The sequence below is a fragment of the Rhipicephalus microplus genome, chromosome 9, assembly GCF_043290135.1.
Source record: "Rhipicephalus microplus isolate Deutch F79 chromosome 9, USDA_Rmic, whole genome shotgun sequence".
NCBI lineage: Eukaryota > Metazoa > Arthropoda > Arachnida > Ixodida > Ixodidae > Rhipicephalus > Rhipicephalus microplus.
The window spans coordinates 17,082,396-17,102,154 of record NC_134708.1 but is presented as its reverse complement, the minus strand read 5'-3'; the positions used below and the strand labels follow the sequence as shown (position 1 = coordinate 17,102,154).

General features: G+C 45.1%; 1 protein-coding gene across 2 annotated transcripts in view; it reads left to right on the top strand.

Moving 5' to 3' along the window:
• The first annotated feature begins 3,038 nt into the window (after positions 1 to 3,038).
• LOC119163528 (uncharacterized) overlaps positions 3,039 to 19,759 on the top strand; it is a 19,966-nt gene continuing 3,245 nt past the window's right edge. Inside the window, exons 1-9 of one of the 2 annotated variants that reach the window (XM_037415537.2) lie at positions 3,039 to 3,345; positions 5,447 to 5,572; positions 7,076 to 7,205; positions 9,637 to 9,753; positions 10,680 to 10,813; positions 13,569 to 13,598; positions 15,135 to 15,231; positions 16,697 to 16,831; positions 17,863 to 17,967. In XM_037415537.2, the coding sequence (XP_037271434.2) occupies positions 3,163 to 3,345; positions 5,447 to 5,572; positions 7,076 to 7,205; positions 9,637 to 9,753; positions 10,680 to 10,813; positions 13,569 to 13,598; positions 15,135 to 15,231; positions 16,697 to 16,831; positions 17,863 to 17,967 (1,057 nt within the window). In that variant the 5' untranslated portion in view covers positions 3,039 to 3,162. The remainder of the gene's footprint in view (positions 3,346 to 5,446; positions 5,573 to 7,075; positions 7,206 to 9,636; positions 9,754 to 10,679; positions 10,814 to 13,568; positions 13,599 to 15,134; positions 15,232 to 16,696; positions 16,832 to 17,862; positions 17,968 to 19,759) is intronic. The other variant, XM_037415538.2, reaches the window with a different exon arrangement.

Here is a 19,759-nt window from a genome sequence, read left to right as displayed (position 1 = left end):
AAAATGCCCGTCGACGCGTTGCCGTCAACGTGAACGATGTGGAAAGCCACGTGATCAGGGACTACTGATTTTGTCACTGTGACATTAGAGATCGCCAAAGCTCGTGACGTCATGATTTTAAATAAGTGATCGCAAAACCATCGAATGGTCTTACGTACGTGGACCGATCTCGGAAGCAGTGTGAGACCACGTAGAGTGCAGAGACGTTGCAATGCCTTCGATGCCGGATGCAACTCAAAATGACGTTGTGTAAAGAACTGAAGCTTTCGAACGGGATAGTAACCGGGAAGGAAAACGTGTATTCAGCCTTCAAGCTAGTGGATCGTGCATCAAAAGCAGACGCAGCGCACACGTCACGAAAATTGACGTAAGGAACGCCAGGCACAGGAGAGAAGCACTGACGACAGCGGCGAGCACAGATGTTGGTCATCGCATTCCAAGGTAAGCTCCGTAGTTTTGGTCACTGTTTGATTGGCAGGAACATTCTGTTTTTCTGAGGGGAACAGCGCGAAAAACGGCACGGAGAAATATTTGAACACACGACACAGCGCTGTTGTCGTGTGTTCAATCTTTCTCCGTCCTGTTTTTTTTTTTTTTTTCGTTCTCCTCAGTATCGTGTACGAACGGGCCCTTCAAGAGAGCCAATCTATTTTTGTCAGATATACTTGCTCACGTTGGGGTTTAGCGTCCCAAAACCGCCATATGATCATCAGAGACGCCGTAGTGGATAGCTCCGAAAATTTCGACCACCTGGGATTCTTTAACGTGCACCTGAATATATTAGGTACACGGGCCTCAAGCATTTTCACTTTTATTTATACTGCGGCCGGGAATCGATCAACGGGCTTTTTTTTCGATCGGACCCACTTGAAGTTAGCACTTGCTGGCAACGCTGATCTGATGAAATGCTCGGGCAGAAGGTTGAGTAGCTCGGCATCTCAGTCCCCACGTGGGAGCTGCCCGCAACACAGTGATCTGTGTTTTGGAGGACCAAATAAAAGTTGATCCAATCCAATCCAAGGTGAGCTTCGTACTGTCATTCATTTTCGCTCCGCAACTTGAAACACGTACGTGCACAAAAAAAAAAACAACGCACATAAAACGAACGCTTACCCTGTAGAGCTCGTCCTGCCGTACGCTGCTTCTGTGTGTTTCAAAACTGGACGCTAAAATGAATGCGAATTCTTGCAAACCCCGCTTCTATACCGGGATGTGGGATTGCTGCTGCATTACTGCACTGTCTCATTTGCGGGAAATATGAGCCGTTCGGCCACCTGTCCGCATTGACTGCTTCGTATACTGCCCGTTTCGGGAAAAAGCGCCGCCACGATGGACCGCGCGCTTTTTCCCCTCCTGTGAAAACGTACTTTCTGGGCTGTGCGAACTGGCGTTGACCCCCGAAAATGCACTGCCGAGGCTGTGCCTTTAGAATCAGTACTCTCGCGCGCAGCCCATCAATGGCGGCGTTTTTTCCCCTTCTGTGAAAATGTGGAGGAGGGGAGTGGAGCGTATCTGAGGTAGGGAGCCTTCATGTGCGCGCGTCTCACAGTGCGTGCGTCTCACGGAGACGCGCGCACATGAAGGCTCCTTAATCTGAGGTATCTCTGCTTCCCGATGTTCCCTCTAACGTGATGCCGATAAAATCACAACAAGAGCGTGGACCGAAGCTAGGGTGGCTACCAAAGATGATTATACCCGGAATCAGGTTTCACTGGCACAAGGCTGTTCGAATGACTCGGCTGTAGGAAAAGTTTTGGTGCGATAAGTTCTTTGAAAGTTTCTAAAGTGAAAGTGATGCTTCGTTAATTGAGAAAAGTCGCCATCAGCACGAAGTCGACGAAATAATCGTGCGATGGCATCGTCATGAGGTCACATATTGCGAAAATTCATCGCATTATTGTGACGTCGTCATTCGGTCAGAGGTGTCGCTTTCGCCTTCGAGTAGTTCTGGGGAATTCGTAAGGAACCTGCAGTTTCATTTCGAATAATTTAGCTTTTTTTTCTTGTACCGCGCTGTGGTTACAGGCTTGTGATTAAACGTTTGTATCATGAGGATTTCTTTGAGGCAAATATTTTTTTTCCTGAGAAGGAGCGCTCAGATACTTTTCAAATAAATGACTTCTAGACAACAAACCGAGCCGATCATTTTTTGTAAGGAAGAGTTCGACAACATTCATAAAACTGTGTGACAATTTCATCTGTCTGACAATGCTAAGCGATGTTTTCTAGTCGTATTTTCAGCCTTTAACACAAGCTGTAATGGGTAATGCGAAAGATGTGAGCAGATCCCATTGAACGATTTCTGCGGCTCCAACGAAATTCTTCTATTACGTATTTTCACAGAACCTGACTGAACCTTTGGAGTATTTCCCATTAGCTGAAAAAAAAAAAACATTCGTCACAGCTGGTCGCTTAGAGAATGCACAACACTAATGCCTGTAGCTATGAACTTGATGAGAGCCACACCATCCGCCGATCACCGGGAACATAGAGCATCACATAACGCGCTTTCAGGCACTCCTGCTAATGTAATAAACCTTCACAATTACCTTACGATAACGACTAATTGATCTCGCCGTTCCGTTTTCAAGCAATTAAATATTTGCGCGGATAGCAGCAGTACGCGCTACTTTCGCTCGCGCTTCGTCGCCTGCTACGAGGAGCCTGTTGGCTGCAGTAGCGCCATCTGTACAACAAGTAATTTTTGCGTCGCTTTCACTGTATGGCGGAGGTCATGAGTTTATCAACTGAACAGGTTCTATAAACGTTGGAGTTCAGTTTCATTTAAGTAATGTAGAATAAGTCCTACTCACGCAGCACATTTGTAATGAGTGCTTACGCAATGCACACGTTCATATATTTTTATACGTGCAACATTCGGAATTTCGCAAAGATTGATTCCGCAGAGAAAAACCCGTTTCCAACGTATTTGACCACCAACGTAAATGACCGGCAGCCAGCGCTCTCTTTTCGTATCGAGCGAGAATGAATACTTTTCGCACGCGCGGACCGGCTTGAGTCGCTCTGAGGGGGCGCCGACGTCGCTGCGTTGGCTTCGTGGCCGATGGTCGCTGCTGACGTTGGAGGAGCCGTCGGAGCCGCGCTAGGAGCGTGTATGCGGGTCTTCGCCGGTCGTGTACGCAGGACTGAAGGTGTCTCAGCATGGAGCTACCGCTAGGAACGGTCGTGAACCCACACTACGCATTCCCCATCGTCGGCGTCATACTGTGCGCCCTGCTGGTTTTCGCCTTCGGTTTCAAGTCGCCCTGCCAGCCTCCCAGCTTCGGGAGCATCGACGACGAGAGCGACAAAAAGAAGAAGCGAAAGGCCAAGGAGTCCCAGAAGGTAGTAAACGCCGTTCACTTTCCTCGAGCGGGGCCCACCGTGGTCGTGCAAATAATTGGCGTGGTCTTCGGTGTGTTCCGCAGCTGTGGTGAGGTGCCAACCTGTCCCAAAAGTGCCTGCGCCCTCGGGGGGGTCAACATGCATTGCGCTTAGCGATCAAGCGGTGAAAACGAGTTCTCTCGCGTACATGTCGCCCGTTCCCCCCCCCCTCTTCTCGAGAGCGTCCTGCCATATGCGAGCTTCGAAAACCGGATCACCGTGCGAATCGCGGATTTTCCGGTGCTGCCGGGTTTTCAGTGCCCTGAATGTCAGCTGAACAACCAATGCCTTGTCGCGTAATCGCCGCCGTGTTTCGTTTTCCGAGCGCATCTATCGAAACCGTACCCGAACCGCGTGGCTTTCACACCGCGTTTTCGAGGGGAAAACCTTTTCGTTCTTTTTTTTTTGTGTGTGTGTGTGTGGACGGCTTTGCACTTTCGCGCACGAACCATCTTAGGCGTCGGGCCTGTTCGTATCTAAAAAAAAAAAAATGATAAAGTGACTGCATGCGTGATACGATTGCAATTCGCCGCGTTGCTCGTGTGTCCACGTTTCCTGTATGCCGCAGCTGTGTCAATTTCGTCCAATGGTCATTCGTCAGGATATATAGCAACTCCGCAAATGCTAGGGGCCGGCCGGTGCACGTCAGCTGTCTAGAGTTCGAATCCCGCTTGAAGCACGCGATGCGAACATTTGTGAGCCATTGGTCATCTCTCCTACACTCTTAAAAAAAAAAAACTTCAAAAAGAAAGGAAAAAACAGGAGAAATTCTGATTATTTTTAGGGTTGCTGCAGCGTATGTATGCTCAGCTCCACGTCACCGTTGCCCTGCTTGGTTTTGCTGGTTTCTTTTTTAGCGGTGAGGTGAGAAGATGGGCGAGCTGTAATATATGCGCACCTAATAAATAAAACCCTGAGCGAAGACGACGCAGAAAAGGGACCCAGGACAAGCGGCGCTGTTTAACAACTAAAATTTTATCAAATTCGAAAGCGCAGGAAGTTAGTGCATCTGCCGTCGATCGCCTATGGCGCGCGTTCGACCAAACCCGATTCCGTCGCCGGTGCTGAGAAAGGCAGAGGCAGGGAAGACGAGCAGTGTTGAAGATTCGTTTCGTATCTCGGCCCCACATCTGGCACATGCGCGCGCGTGCCTCTTGCTGCGGCCACCGACCGACCGCAGCAGCGTGCGAGATTAGATGCCAGGCTCGGACCACTTGGCCGCCGACGCTGGACGTTTGCGTGTTTTTATCGTGATGGTGCGCTTCGTTTCGCTTCCTTTGCGGTTTTTAAGGTTTCGAAAAACACGCTGACACGCGCTTAGACTAACTTCCCCGCGATCAGACAGGGCTTTGCCACTTGAGGCTTCAAGGTGACAGACTTTGTGGAAAGTGGATGACATTGGAACATCTCTTGCGGGCGAAGCTGCATTTGGTTTTAAGCTTCTGCCACGTTCTACCGAAGCCATTTCGAAGTAGATTAGAATAAAGGATGGGTGGTGCACAATGTTCAGCTTGCATTTTCACGTATGACAATGTCTGAGAGTTGGGTCTCCGATATTTTGATGCAGCAAAAAGTAGAATGGTGTGACGAAGATGCCATGCTGAACTCCACTTAATTGCTTGCAGTGCCACGATGAAGAGCAAAGACATTTGGCGCTTGGAAGCATTGTCACGTGTCGCAGTAGCGTAGCTGTTGTGGCATTGCTTCGATCAGCACAAGGGCACAAGTTCAGTTTCTGATTGCAACAAGTACGTTTCAACAAGGGTGACATGCAAAAGAGCCTGTGTACTCAAGTTATTCTGACACATAAAATCTCAGAATGTAATTTTTAACGATAAGTTTTTTAATCACCATTCTCTGTTAGTGCTGCATCTAGTCCATACCGAGGAAGTCTTTGCCTGACATGCGATGAATAGCTCCTCTTATTGCTGCATTTGTTGTGTATCTAAAAATGGCTTGTGCTGCAAGCACACATGCACTTTCTTTAACAGAATTTATCATTTGCTGCATGTGTATCCTGTTTCAATTTACATTCACAATTGTAGCGGGTTCTCATTTCTAGAGCAAAGCCCAAGCCAATGGCCATGCACCAACTGCATCCCCGAAAGTCGTTAGCCAAGCCAAGCCCAAGGTAGAGAAGGTGCCCGCTGCTCCTGCAAAACAGAAGGCTGAGAAAACTGATGCGAAGGTATGACACTAATCTGTTGGCTCACGTTAGCTCTATTACTTAAACATGGATTAAACACGATTACTTAAACACAGCATCAAACAAGGGTTCCTTGAATATCTGATATGACATGATACCTCATGGGACAGCAAAGACGGAATGTTCCCCAGCCAGAGTTTTAGATAAGGTCCTGAAAGTCTCCCCGTCTTTAATTGCTGTTACACAGGGATTCTGAGTGCACTGCCTTGGAACAAAGTGTGCTCTTGTGTTGAAGACTCCTAGTGCTAAACGTACAAGACAGCCTGTAATGGGCACGCAATGTTTGTGAGCATTCTAAAAAGCTCTAATGGTCACAGAAATTCTTTTGAAGACCCTTAAGAAAACACATCTGTAGACAATGCTGCCACAAAAATTAACAGCCTAACATTACTCAGCTGTATGCAGCAGGAGGCTCGCTCATGTGGCTGAAGGCGCTCTTTGTAGAGACCCGCTTATAAAATCATGGACTCGCAGATACAAGTTAGTGGGCAACTATTCACAATTTTGAGTTTCTGCTACATAAAAGCATCCAAATGTACACCCCTTACATCCCCTGGCAGACGGGTCAGGTGTGGTTGTTATCAATGTTCTCCACTCCTTTGTCAGATGCCAACTTCGAAGTGTTGCCATATGTGCAATGCAGAAATAAAAAATAGCAAACTAAAGGGTATTGTATAGGGCATTGATAACAGGAGCGAAGAAACATCAACTAGAAGAGGAGGCATGAAAGTAAACGTCAATTTGGTACCTGCACCATCTTTAAGGTTGTTTCCAAAGCTTTTTGCAAGAATATGCTTGCATTGTAAGGCATCACACTCGTTCAATTAGTTTTCAGTAAAGAATACATAGCAAGGTGCGGCAGGTGTCCCTATTTAAAAACTGAAAAAAAAAAAATGTTCAAGACCTACCTTTATTTTTGATGCGTGCCAAAAGATTGAGCTTTGAATCCTCATTTAAAAAAATGTCAAGTGTGTGGTATATGTCCTATGCCCTTAAATGTCAGCAAGAGGCATCTTCTATGAAGAAAACGTTTTTCGAAGAAGGCAAATGTGTAACTGTGACATGCAGTTGTGGCCGTTGGATATATGTGGGTTTTGAGGCAACGTAAGAAAGAGGTCCATACATATTGGAGACCAGAGAGGGATTGCCAGACCCTTTTCTTTATTCCTCGAAGCTGCGCGAGCTTGGCGCCGATCTGTTTCGTAGTCTTCGCATGATGGCGCAAGACATGCATCGAGCATAGTCTTTTGTCGCTCGTGACAGTAGCACTCTAGCATAATGATCTGAAAAAATACGAGAGGTGGAATCTTCAGAATTGAAGAATATATATTCAAGTTAAAAACTTGGATGTGGATAACTTCAACTGGCTTGCAAGCTTTGCTCTTCTTTAGGGATATAGGGACCAGCAGCGAGGATAGCTCAGGCTTCCAAGCTCGGGTGCCATTTCATGCCCCGAGAACATTGATGTTCTTGCAATCTCTATAGGCTGCTCAGCCAAAAAAGCCCGCCCAGGCCCAGGAGAAGCGGCAAGTCAGTGCCAAGGGAAAGAAAGAAGCTGCCTCAAAAGCTCCAGAGGAGCCCGCACCTGCATCACAGCCTGCTGAAGATGCTGGAGGTACGTTGCAGGCACAATGAAACTCGACGCGTACATTCGTCACTTGTACATTTTCCGGTGAATGTAACACTTGTGGCACCAAGTCCCAATAAAAGATGTACATACACCCATGTACAGTACTCACGGATTCAAACATGATGCCAAATTTTGTAGTATAATGAGTAGTATGCGCAATTGTTCGAGATAAACATGTCCTGTCACAATGAATCTTGTTTCGAAAGGTAATGTTGACTCTGATGTATGCATTATACCCCTGTCACACGGGCACTTAGAAGTCTTTTAAGCAAGCGGTCTTTTTCCGAAAAGGAGTTCCTGACAGCAGACACACGGCACAGAGCGAACTCCTTTTCAGAAGCGGTCTTTTTCGTAAACAGCGTTCGTCGATCTCTTTTACGGCTCCGAATGAGTAGCCTCGAAACCTGTGGGCGCCAGCAATTTTCGAGTGGTGGGGAAAAAAGAGCGAATGCTTATTTTTTCGTTACCAAAACTCTTTGTAAAAACAAATTTCATATCCTGCAAAAGGTGTAATGAACTCTTTTAATGGTTATTTTCTTTTCTACTCTCGTAAACAGCTACAACGCGTCGGCAATATCACGTGGTGACGCTCGGTCTTGCGCTGCTTTATCCTCTCCTTGGCGGCTTTTGCAGCGTCTGCCTCGCTTTCCAGAGCGAGAAGGCAGGCCGTGAGGCTTGCGATTCTCGCTTTTTCTCGCGTACGGTCGCCCATAACGTGTCGAGAGCAGTCGAGAGCAGCGAAAAACAAATACGGTAAATAAAAGCACAGTGGTGCCAGACGGACTTGTGCACGTCGCTAGTTATGGGAATGCTTCCTTATCTAGTGCAAAAAACTTTCACATTGGTGTTTCTTCATCTCTTATTCTTAAATTTATATGAAGAAACGAGCAGTGCAACAAGTCTTTAATTTGTACATCGTGATACATTGTTTAATTTTCATTGCTTCTCTTTTAACTGCTAGCGCCACGCTTTCGCTAGCGTCTTCGAACGAAAACACTAAAAGGAGATCGTTGCTGCCGTGTGTCTGCGCCGCAAACACCTCTTTGTTAAAAGTCTTTCAACTTCGTAAAAGACCGCTTACTTAAAAGACTTTTTGCGCGCCCGTGTGACACAGGTATTAGAATCAAAGTTATACTCATGTGACTGACCCAAACTCAAGACAGTAGAAGCAAAAGTAGGCACGTTACGTGGCCCTAAATTGTCTCGTTTCAGTCCCTGAGTTCTGTACCGCAAAAGCTAGTGAACACTGCCTTGTTAATTCAGGAAATAGTATTATTTGGACTTGCTTCATCTCACTAAGCGTATGCATTGTTCAGTGGTCAAGAAACTCTTGTTAATTGTCAGGTTTGGCCACAACCCAGTTAATTCGGACACTCCACAGACAGTGCCACAAGGTAATACCTTTCAATTTTAAAGCCGAGAAAGAAAAGTAGGCTCACATCTCTGCTCTTGTCACTCTGGCTGTTGTGAAAACATGTTTAAAAGGACACTGAACAAAAATTGGACAAAACTGACGAAACTGCGAAATTCCACTCGGAAGATGCGACTGTTCCGATTAACGGAGCTCACTTCTCGCATTTTTTAACAGATGGCTGAATTTTTCATAATTTGTCGGCGCACAGTGGCTGCACGCGAGCGTGGGCTATGACGTCACAATTTGCGACGGTGCACGGGTTCCTGTCCTCCTCTTCCCTTTCTCCACCTCTTCTTTCATCCCACTCTCTTTCTTCCATAAAAGTGCAAATGCTTTACTTCAGCCGGGAGCATTCTTAGCTGCTGGTGCTGTTCATACCTGTTCTGGGAACCGTAGCGGGAGATGAGTGAGCCGAGAGGCGCAGTCAACGGCTAGCATTGTTGGCATGCCCGTTTCAGGTGTTTGTGACATTGCAAAATGCCACCTCCTGTAGTTCACGGCACAGCCAATAGACGTGGCAGTTTGTGAAAACCGCATTCAATTCATTATCTGCCTGTAGTTCCTACCTGAAATGAAGGTTGTCTCTATCGATTTCAGGACCCAGTCTTTCAATTTGGTTGGTGTCAAAATTTGTTCAGTATCCTTTTGAGGGGACATTAGCGTGAAGTTGCAGCCTTCAAAACTGCAGTAGTAGCCTTCAAGACAAGTTCTTTTTGCCGAAACATTGGTTCCAGCAACACGCCGTGTTCATGAATTTCACGTCTTGTAATGGCTCGTAATCGTCATCTGGAACTTTGTGTGACTCTCTTTCGAGGAAGTAGGTTTGCTTTCTCGAGGCTCTTTCATAGAAGCACTAGGTGGCAGCATTGTTAGTAACGGTCGGGAATATTTTTAAACTGCTGTTTCTTCTTTTAGTGAAGAATATTAAAGTTTTTGTCAATGGTTATACGAGGATAGAGTCACTGCCATTTGTCACTGATGCAAGCTTCTCTTTTGAAACAGACGGATGGGTGCAGAAGCTGAGCAAGAAGGAGAAGAAGATACGCCGCAAAGAGGAGGAAAAGACTGAGAAGACCGAGAAGAGCACAGTCTCGGCTGACAAGGCCAAAGAATCGGCCAGTAAGTTATACTCCAGTCAGTCTGTTTTGTACACATAATGCAAGCACAGTAATTATGAGCAGAACGGGATATAGAACTTTCGGTTGCACTATTAAGGGCCCTCTGTTTCTGACTTAACTGGCAGTTTCCCAAACCTGTCAAGGGGAAAAAACTCTCATGTAAGAAAACACTTGATTTCTTGCTTGGTTGGTTGGTTTCACAATAAACCCAATTTACAACTTAAACACCAGGCGTAGCAGTGTGTCTCATTTAGGAATTAATGAATGCAGAAGTAATTAAACTGAACTTTGCACTCTTATATATTAGCCTAAAGATGCAGGTTTTTATAACGGAAAAGACGTGGTTAAGGATGAAAAAGACTAATGGGACAGACATTTCTCATTAGTTAAGATTTGCTGATCGTTGACAAGTATTAGCCATACCACCAGTAATGCCACAGCGTGTTCCCACTGCAGAACTTTCAGCTTTCAGAGCATTACGCTGTCGTTACATACCGCTGGGAAAAACCTCGTGTAGTTGGATTGGGTGTGCCCTGTCTATCCCAGCCGTTCACCTGCTGTGGTGGTCTAGCGACTAACGCATTGTGGGGTTAATTGGGTTGCATGTTTAGTTCCCAGCCATGTCGGCCTTCACTTCAGTGGGGTGAAATACAATGGCTCCCATTTATATGCTTATAGTTAGGTTATCGTTAGAGAGCCCCAGCTGGTCAGAGTTAGTCTCAAAGTCCCTCACTACGGCATGGCCCACAATCATAGCGTAATATTAACTCATAAATCTCCTGAATTTAATAAACTTCACTGACATTGTTGCTCGTCTTCAGTTTACAAGTTTTAACTGTTTTTCTTCTGTTCTTTCGATGTAAATTTGTCGTACACGGTGTAGCACTATCATTTCTGATTGATGCATTGCGCGGGCTATGTTTGCAGCTGAAGAATCCAAGAGCCCCGCAGCAAAGCGCAAGAAGCAGGCCAAGGAGGCTGAGACTAAGAAGCCCGAGCCGGCTGCCGATATACCAGCGGAGCCTGTCACTGCTGATGCAGTCGCAGCAGCTGATCCTGAGGTGAGTCGTGCTTCCGTAAAAGACGGGCACGCATTGCTTGTGAAGTTTTCACAGACTTTTGCAGCAAAATTTCTCATTGGCTAAACTGATTATGAGTTAGTAGTTTTTAACCTCAGTATAGTGAACATTGATGTAGTGAATTATTGGTCAACGTTTAGTTATCAATATGGATATAGCGAGTTATTGGTTATAGCAAACTAAATGGGAAGTCTGGTTGTCCACACTTTATTTCAGTGGCATTTAGGTATTCTCTCTATAGTGAAACTGGAAATGCGAGAGCTGTCAGTATATTGACTGTAACGAAGAAATATTTGGTTTGTGCTGGGTTCGAAACTCTGAAGGTAGCATGAAATGCAAAATACGTATTGAATGACAGTTCGAAGCCATTGGTTGGGACATTAAATGTTTGGTTATAAAAGCAGGTTAATAAGTTCTGGCAATTATGATCATCCAGCGCCAAGTTCTGTTGCAGTTTCTCTTGCTTATGTCCCACTCTAATTCACTTTGGTATGCCCCATGAAGACGGGTGAGGATCGCGTAGTTTATAGTGGATTTTAGAGCCTAGTGTGATGCATTCTTGTAAAATTTTTGCACGAGCTATATTGTCCCATTGTTAGGGCCGATTTTTATGTCTACTGTTACTTTGAGCATCGAAAAGTTACGAAGTAAATTTACAGTCCTGATGCTTCTTTGTTGTCATGAGGGTTTACTTTTCACTAAAGAATATTGCTAAGGCCGCAAGGCACAGGAAATGTCAGCACTTGGGAAGACGGTACTTGCACCTTATGGCTCTTATTTGGTGGGAGTCTGAACGCGCAAAATGTGAAATGTTATAACATCCGTTTACTTCTGAGGCTGTACTGAAAAGTTCTGCATTCTATGTTGGACCCTTGTCATTTGTCGCTACCGGGATGTGGCGGTGGCACAGTTCTTTTTATGTTTCATATAAAAAGCGACCATTTTCCTGAGCTTTTCACGATTCACCAATCGTATTTCGAGCGTCAAATTTTTCACAGAGGCTCCTCTTTATTATGTACACTACAGGGGTGCAACAGCGTCGCCAATTGCGCGGATGTGGTACAATTCCCCATTGTTGCACTGAGCTATGCCTAAACCATGGAATTCGCTGAAATTGCACCACGCTGTACCAAATTGCCCAACCAGCCTCAAGATTATCTCGCGTGGGCTAATTTCAGCGAGAAATAATGGCCACATTGGCGACCTGCACTCTGCATCATCAATCAAACCAAGCATGCAGACCCTAACCCTAAACAAGGGTGTAAGTTATATACTAGTAATAGTTTAACGTGAAGTAACAACGTCAGGCGCTCATATCGGTCTGCTGACCACAGCGAATACCCATCGACGAGGTGACAGAACCTCACTCCCCCCCCCCCCTTCCCAAAAAAAAAAGTTTTTTTTTCATAGCCACCAATGATCCACGGGAAATATGAATTTGCTAGTCAGCAAACGTGGTTATGGCATGTTGGGAACGTATGCCACGTTTTTCGCGCGTGAAGAAGGTCAACGTGCTGCGAACGCCATCGTTGTCGGCTACCACATTCGTTGACATAGCAAAGCGACAGCACGAATCTCCAGAATATCAAGGTTGCCAGCTTGGTAGTCACATTTGTATTCAGAATATCAAAGGATTCGATAGGCATGGCAAACGCGTATGTAGACTTCATTGTTTTCTCAGTGGGGCAATTCAGAATGCTACTTATATTGAAATAGCAGCGCTCATGTTCACCCAGCATGATTTAGGTGGGTTGAATGTTTAGTGCGCATATTTGACGTTGCGCTGTGATACATCACTAAGAAACTGCCCCCTCATTACTTAAAACGAAAGTGTTATTTTTCGGTAGCTGTATTAAAGTGTGTTCAATGCATTCCTAGGCACCACAATACTTCATTTAGGTTTATTGACACCAGTGTTCTTGTACAGAGTGACAGTACGAAAATGTTTGAAATTTGGGCCAGTATTCTTTCTAAAGGCAAACAACAATTTATGTCAAAGTGAAAGCTTAATGTGTGACAATGTTCAATACGGCAATATTATCAACAGCAATGCCCTACTTACGGAGAAAGGAGAAATTAAGCTAAATGTACCACACGACAGGCCCCATGAGTGGGTTGACACTCTCGACGCGGTGAATTGCATACGAAAAAAATGACACATGGATGGCACTGTGTGTAATTTTTTTTTTCGTGCGCAATTCAGCGCGTCGAGAGAGTAAACCATGTACAACCAACTAGCCCCTTCGTCCTATGAGTGGGATATTTTGAAAATGACCCCGATGACGTGAGTGTGTCCGACTACACTTAATGGCTAGTAATCAATCTAGCTGCAATAAAAAAAGAGCCTTCCATACATCAAGAGACGTAATAAATGCTGCTTGTCCATGTTTAAAATTTGCAACCGTAGCAGAGTCTGAAAGGCAGCTTTGCTGCCATATGAGGTTCTGACGGCTTGAAGCATATTGAAATTATGAAGGGGCTATTGTCAATGGGACGTTGGCCGTATGACTTCGTGGAGCCCGAATGTAAAATTCCAATGCGAATCATATTGAATAGCAAACACTATTAAAAAATAGTCAACATTTGAATGTTCGCACATCCCTAGTATTAATATTACAGAGCATGATAGGCTCTCTTCAAATAACGTCCATTTGAACACATTCTGTCATACATGCCTATATGCATTCGCAGCGTGTGTGTGCTAAGTTTCTTAATAGGTTGCGCTTTCTTTTCACAGTTGACACTTTGTCAAGACCTTGTAAACAAGGCAAGTGACAGTTTTATCTGTCATCAAAACAGTTTTTTAGACAAACCTGCGTGCTGCATTATGTGATATGCGCTTTTACATGACCCTTGCACGGGTTTGTCTTAGTTCTGAAACCACTTTCTTTTGTATGTGCATGGGCTTAGATGTTTATGATTTGCGCTTGTTTATTTGTATGTTCTTTCCTTCATGTTGCATACCCTGGCACTGAGTCTATTATCTGCAGTTTCTGAACACCTTGTCTTATGATGACCTGATTTCTTTTGCAGTCTTTCTCGTGGTTTCCTTTTAAACGTGGCTGTTGTGGTTTTCTCTTGCATATTCCCATCTTTCCTTTTTAAAGGAACGCTGAAGGGATTACAAAATTGTCTAGCATTAGCAGTAAACTGTCCTTCAACACTATTGAAAACACAACTCTTGCTGAAAGAAGGCATTTAGTGAGCCACAAAAGCTACAAAGAAAAAAAAGGGTGGCGACACTGCCTTAAGAATCATTCACACCGAAGGCGGCGCAGCAAAGTGGCCAAGCGGGCTTTTTTATGTAGTGAGCGCGTGAATCTTTTCAGACTGCATGCCTCTTTCGGCTGGCCACGCGGCAGAAGAGGCGGGCATCTTGGGCTTTTGCGCACGTGTCTGTATGTTGTGGCAATGCTTCTCCCAAACGTACACCCGCGCCACCTGCGCGCCTCCGCTGCGTGCCATTCTCATTGGCTGCGGCAAAGCAGCGGGCCTCGGCAGGCGGCTAAAAAATTGCTCAGAGAGCGATTGCCCTCGCCGCCTGGTTTTTCTCCCGCTTTCGCCGCCTGGAGAGGAGGTTTTTTCTGCTTTTCGTGCTGCCGCTTCGGCCGCCCTGCCTTCAGTGTGAACGAGCCTTTAGGGCTGCTGCACCGACCCATTGTGATGTTGTATATTCCGCATGCATCTGTTAAGGTCTAAATAATTCCTTACTTGCAAAAACATATTATGCCGTGTTCTAAGAGAGCCAACTGTTTAACATGTTAAGTTTGGGAACACTCGTACAATCAATGTGGGCGAAATGCGAAGAAAAAAAATGATTTTAATTTTATGACATTACATAGATGTACTGGCTTAAGAGTTTTGGCTGAAATTCGAACAGGGCATCATTTGCCTTGTCTTTTGTCTTTCAGTAATAAAGCCACAAATGTAAAATTAGTGAAAATAGTATTTTGAAAGAATAATTTATCAGTTCATACAAATTTAGTGCTTCACTTCAGCATCCCTTTTCGATTGGCTGCAATTTCGGCAACCCTCTGTGTCAAATCGAATATTAAATTTCGTTTGCTTCGCTTATAAAAAAAAAAATCTGTGTTGTTCAAGGCTAGCCTTGAAGACGAGTCCACTTGTCGAAACATCGGCTCGAGCACACAATCCCTGTTTGTTTTCTTCTTTGTTACTCGCAAGCTTCCATCTACTTCTCCATGTCATTTTTTCTATCTGTGTTGACGTGGTGGGAGGAAAAGCTGTGATTGGTGGCTACAGTGGACAGTTGAACAGTACCGTTCTCTTGTTCCACATCTAGGAGCATCCCAAGGATCAGAGGAACAAGAAGAAGGCCAAGTCTCCTCCCACCGAGCCGGAGCCCGTGAAGAGCCCGACCAAAAAGGAGTCTTCTAAGAGTAAGAATGTGCCACTGTTTCTACATTTGTCTGGCTATAACACGCAGCATGTTATTTGTGGGTTAAGAGTAACACACTTTCTGCGCAGCTTTCGCAATGAAAACTGCCTAATTTCGAATTTTGCAAAAGAAACAAAAAGAAAAAAAGAATGCTCAAGGAACTCGCCTAGCAAAGTAGAGATTGGTGGCTCTTGGCAACGGTTATCAATCACCACTGCCATATATGGAAATTTATCATTTTCCTATCATCTGCAGCAAACATTTTCCTATCATCTGCAAATTTTGTAATTTTCCTTGTTGCAAGGCTTTTATGAGGGATGTAAGCCTGCACGTCAACTACACTCATGCCCGCAATATACAGGGTGTTTACGAAAATGTGTCCAATGTTAATTAAATGTTACAGAAAGGAGATGTCTGCCTTTTACCTATGGCATAACCTTTACTGTGGTAGAGAGCATCTGAAGATGTGCACCCACTTAATTACAGCTGTAATTACAGTCATCAATATAATTAGCTTTTTAACGAGTGGGAATAGGCAGTTTAGTTAAATGGGTGAATACAAGTCCTACACGCAAATAATTCATAGCCACTTTCAAATTTGTGAAAGGCGACCACTGGTAACCATCGCGGAGCGATGAAATCTGGCTAATTCAGATGGCGAAACCGAAACCGACGCAGCAAACAGGGCACCTACCATCCACTTCGAAAATGCCCTCAATGCCCGTTATCTACCGCCAATCTACATGCTTCGTTTCATGCAACGCTTTCTGTAATTTTTGAGCAATACTGGACACATTTCTTAAAACAGCCTGTATAAAACTCACATGTAGCGAATTTTTCTGTGCAGTAGAATCTGTTAGTAACGAACTTCGAAAGTGGCACGGTAAGCGGTCTTTATATCAGTAGTTTGTTGTATACGTACTTGACATGAAAAAAACTTGCAGGCTGTTTTTTTTTTTTTTTTCGGTACCTGTGTTTTCATTCAAGAAGTGCCAACAACGCCTCTGATGACAAGTTAGGTCTTTCTGCGTGTTAAGCGATGCCCGCTGCGCACTCGTGAATTAATTAAACCACGTTCGCACTGAGCACAGGTCATTCCGCTGCAGCGAAGTACCGCCACTTGGAACCAATCATCCCTGGCTAGTTGGGCACTGCACGTCGCTTACTCGGCTCTCGTCGTAGCATACATAAGTGGGCGCATGGTTCCTCTAAGGGTTGGTAGGGGGGGGAGTTCTTGCAGTGCTTTTTTTCCCTTATCAGATAAATGTGTGAGGTCTGCTTTATTACATATGTGATATATGCTTTATGCGAGGCCATCCTTTATTGTATGTGATATATGCTGTTTGAATTCGATTGGAAGTTATTGGACCGAACAACTATTAGCTTTGAATTCACTTTGAACCTAAAATTTACTATAAACACAAGCCTACCACAATTAATGCATTTTTTTTTTTTCATTCTTTCAGAGGATGCTACCAAGTCCGAAGACACTGCAACGAAAGCCAAGGGCAAGGGTGGCAAGACTGAGAAGAAGCAGGCTGAAGATTCAAAACCCAGTGATGCCGCCAAAAAGGCAGCTTCACAGGAGAGCTCACCCGCAGGTATTTTCTCGCATGCTTGTTATTTTGTTTCATCCATAATAACCTCAAGAAAGTGCTACGGGGCTCTAGCTGCGTACAGTTAACGACGGCAGCATGATACTTTCGCAGCTCTTTAGTTTGCTTTGCACACCAAATCAGTCCAAGGTGGCACCTGGACTTTTTGGAAGAAGACATAGCTTGTTATTAGAGTTTTAGGCCATCCGTGTTTAGATATAATTCACAGAATATGCCAGAATTGCAGAAGCTGATACAATGGCAGTGACATGTCGAGAACATTTCATGACACTTTGGCGTCTCTACAATGTGTCAGAAATATTATTGTGTTATGCGATTGTTGTCACAGGTTGATGATGATTACAAACTTTATTGATGTACAGGGGAGGGGGGGAGTAAGTTGTTTTCAGAATACATGGGATAGTAGATACAAGCAAAGTTCCTGTGGCTTACCCCAAAGTGGCCTTGCCGATGGTTGGGGCCCTTATTCAAGGGCTCCGCTGGCTTTTGCCATTTGTCCTGTTCTCTGGACGAGCCTGGCCCTGGTCGTCGAGGGCCGAGTCGCTCACTCGTGGTGTTTGTGTTGTCTAGTGTGCACTCCCAGACAATGTGGTACAGGGTTGGTGCGGCCCCGCATTGTGGTCACTCGTCCCGGGAGAGAAATAGCCACCTCGCATCAACAGTGGTTGCCATTGATGCCTTTACGTCAGTAGCTAAGAAAACCATAGCGTGGTACCCCGCGTTTTCTACTGATCCTGTGTGGCAGTGTTATCCATCTCTACTCCAAATTCTAGGTAGCTGCATGTCTGAAAGCGTTAAATGAAGTGGACAGCTTTGATGTAGGGGATCAAGCTGCACATTTTCCCCATTACTTTTTTTTGCCTTACACAGCATGTTTGTTTCAAATTGTTGGGCTATATCCGCGTCATTTGATAAAACGTTTAACTGTCTTCTCGGGAACCTAGTTTCGTGCACCATTCCACTTGGCATTGGAAGTGCAGTGAGTGAGCAGTAATCACGTGTGCTATTATGTGCAGTGGAGCCATCTGTGAAGCCAGCAAGCAGTCCAGAGACTGCAGCATCAAAAAGCAGTGAAGTTGTTCCACCTGCAGAATCCAATGTGGCTTTTGACGAACTCGGTGGTAAGTCTCATTAAGAGAAGTGCGCGGAGCTTCAAGGCAAACCCATGACATGATAATTCACATTTGGCTTGAACGGGAACTTTAGCTTTGGCAGTTCCCGTCTTGAATGTTCAAGAGCCCAGAGAGTTTTTTTTTTCTTGTGAGATAATTTTTTTCAACGTAGAACAAGCTGTGAAAGCCAACCTTAGTCAGACAAGGTCAAACAAGTGCTAGAGCTTGTTTCTCCTATTTTTTGGGGTCCATCCTCGTTTGCGCTGATGTAGTCACCTTAAATAGTAACTCAATAGTGCAGGGGTGGAAGTGCTGCGCTAACTACACCAATCTGATCTGCTGCGCGAGGCTGTGCATAAATGGCAATTTCCATAATAATTGTCGATTGAAAGCGTAAACCACTAAATCGAGCCAATTACAGTAGACTCAGCAAATGGAAATCTGTTAAACGGACTCTTTTGCCCCGCCACGGTGGTATAGTGGCTAAGGTACTCGGCTGCTGACCCGCAGGTCGCAGGATCAAATCCCGGCTGTGGCGGATGCATTTCCGATGAAGGCGGAAACGTTGTAGGCCCGTGTACTCAGATTTGGGTGCACGTTAGAGAACCCCAGGTGGTTGAAATTTCCGGAGCCCTCCACTATGGCATCTCTCCTAATCATATGGTAGTTTTGGGACGTTAAACTCCACGAATCAATCAAATCAATCATTAAACGGAACTTTGGCTTAAATGGAACAACTGCCTCTGCTATGATTGGTTTCATACTCGAACTCTGCTGCCCACGTCACCTCTGATTAAACAGAACTCCTGTTAAATGGAATACATTTTCCCGGTCCCTTCGGGTCCCATTTAATGAGAGTCTACTGTATTATCATCAACCGAGCAACACTGAGCGTTGGCTACACAGAGGACGTGGCCGCATACGTATCCAGTGTAGCGCGATCACATGTTTGATTGTGATCCCATTGTAATTCGGTTCATTCATGGAGCTTGCTAGCGCTCGTCTCATTGCTGTTAACGCCATAGTTTCCCCGTAAAAGTGGTGGCACCAACATAAGTAACTGTCAATTATCTTGCAATTCAGTGAAACCCTGATATTTTGGGCCAGCTGGGAATGCAGCATGATCATGCACTTAATGGCAGTGCGCGTTTACAAGTACAAATGTGCGTCTCCTGATGTGCGCCATCATCACGAATGAACAAATACAGTACCACAGCAGTTGTTGCCCTAAGTACCCACCAGAAAGTCCTTCCTTTTTGCCGAAGTGTGAAAAGATACTGGGCTGGCAGTCACACAATCGTTTTATAGCGCGCAGTGGCGGCGCCAAGGAGCATTTTGAAACTATTACAGGGTCCAGTTACGCAGTGACTGAGATAGCTACAGAACGGACACTATCGGTCTTCCGTAATACATATGTGCACTTCTCTACTGCGATTTGATACTAAGCGACAACTGACAGTTTCATTGTAACACGGAGTGGATGCATAGACTTTATCATCTTCTGGTTAGTTGCAGGCAGCGCGGCGCGTGTGCTGCCTATGCCATCCTCGTCAGGCGGCTCGCTGCACCGTGTGAATTTCTCTTCCCCACTTCACTCCAGACCAAGCAGCGAGTACAGATGAGCAGAGTGGCTTGTTTAGTTGTCGTGGGAATAACTCTGCCAAGCAAAGTGCGCCGCAATTATCTAGTGTTCACGAAAACGAGAGATAAACATAGCTTATCCCTAGTTTCCTCCAGGATGCTTATCCCTCGTTTTCTCCAAGTTATTTTTGTCAGCTGTGATGTTTAATGATGAGAATGC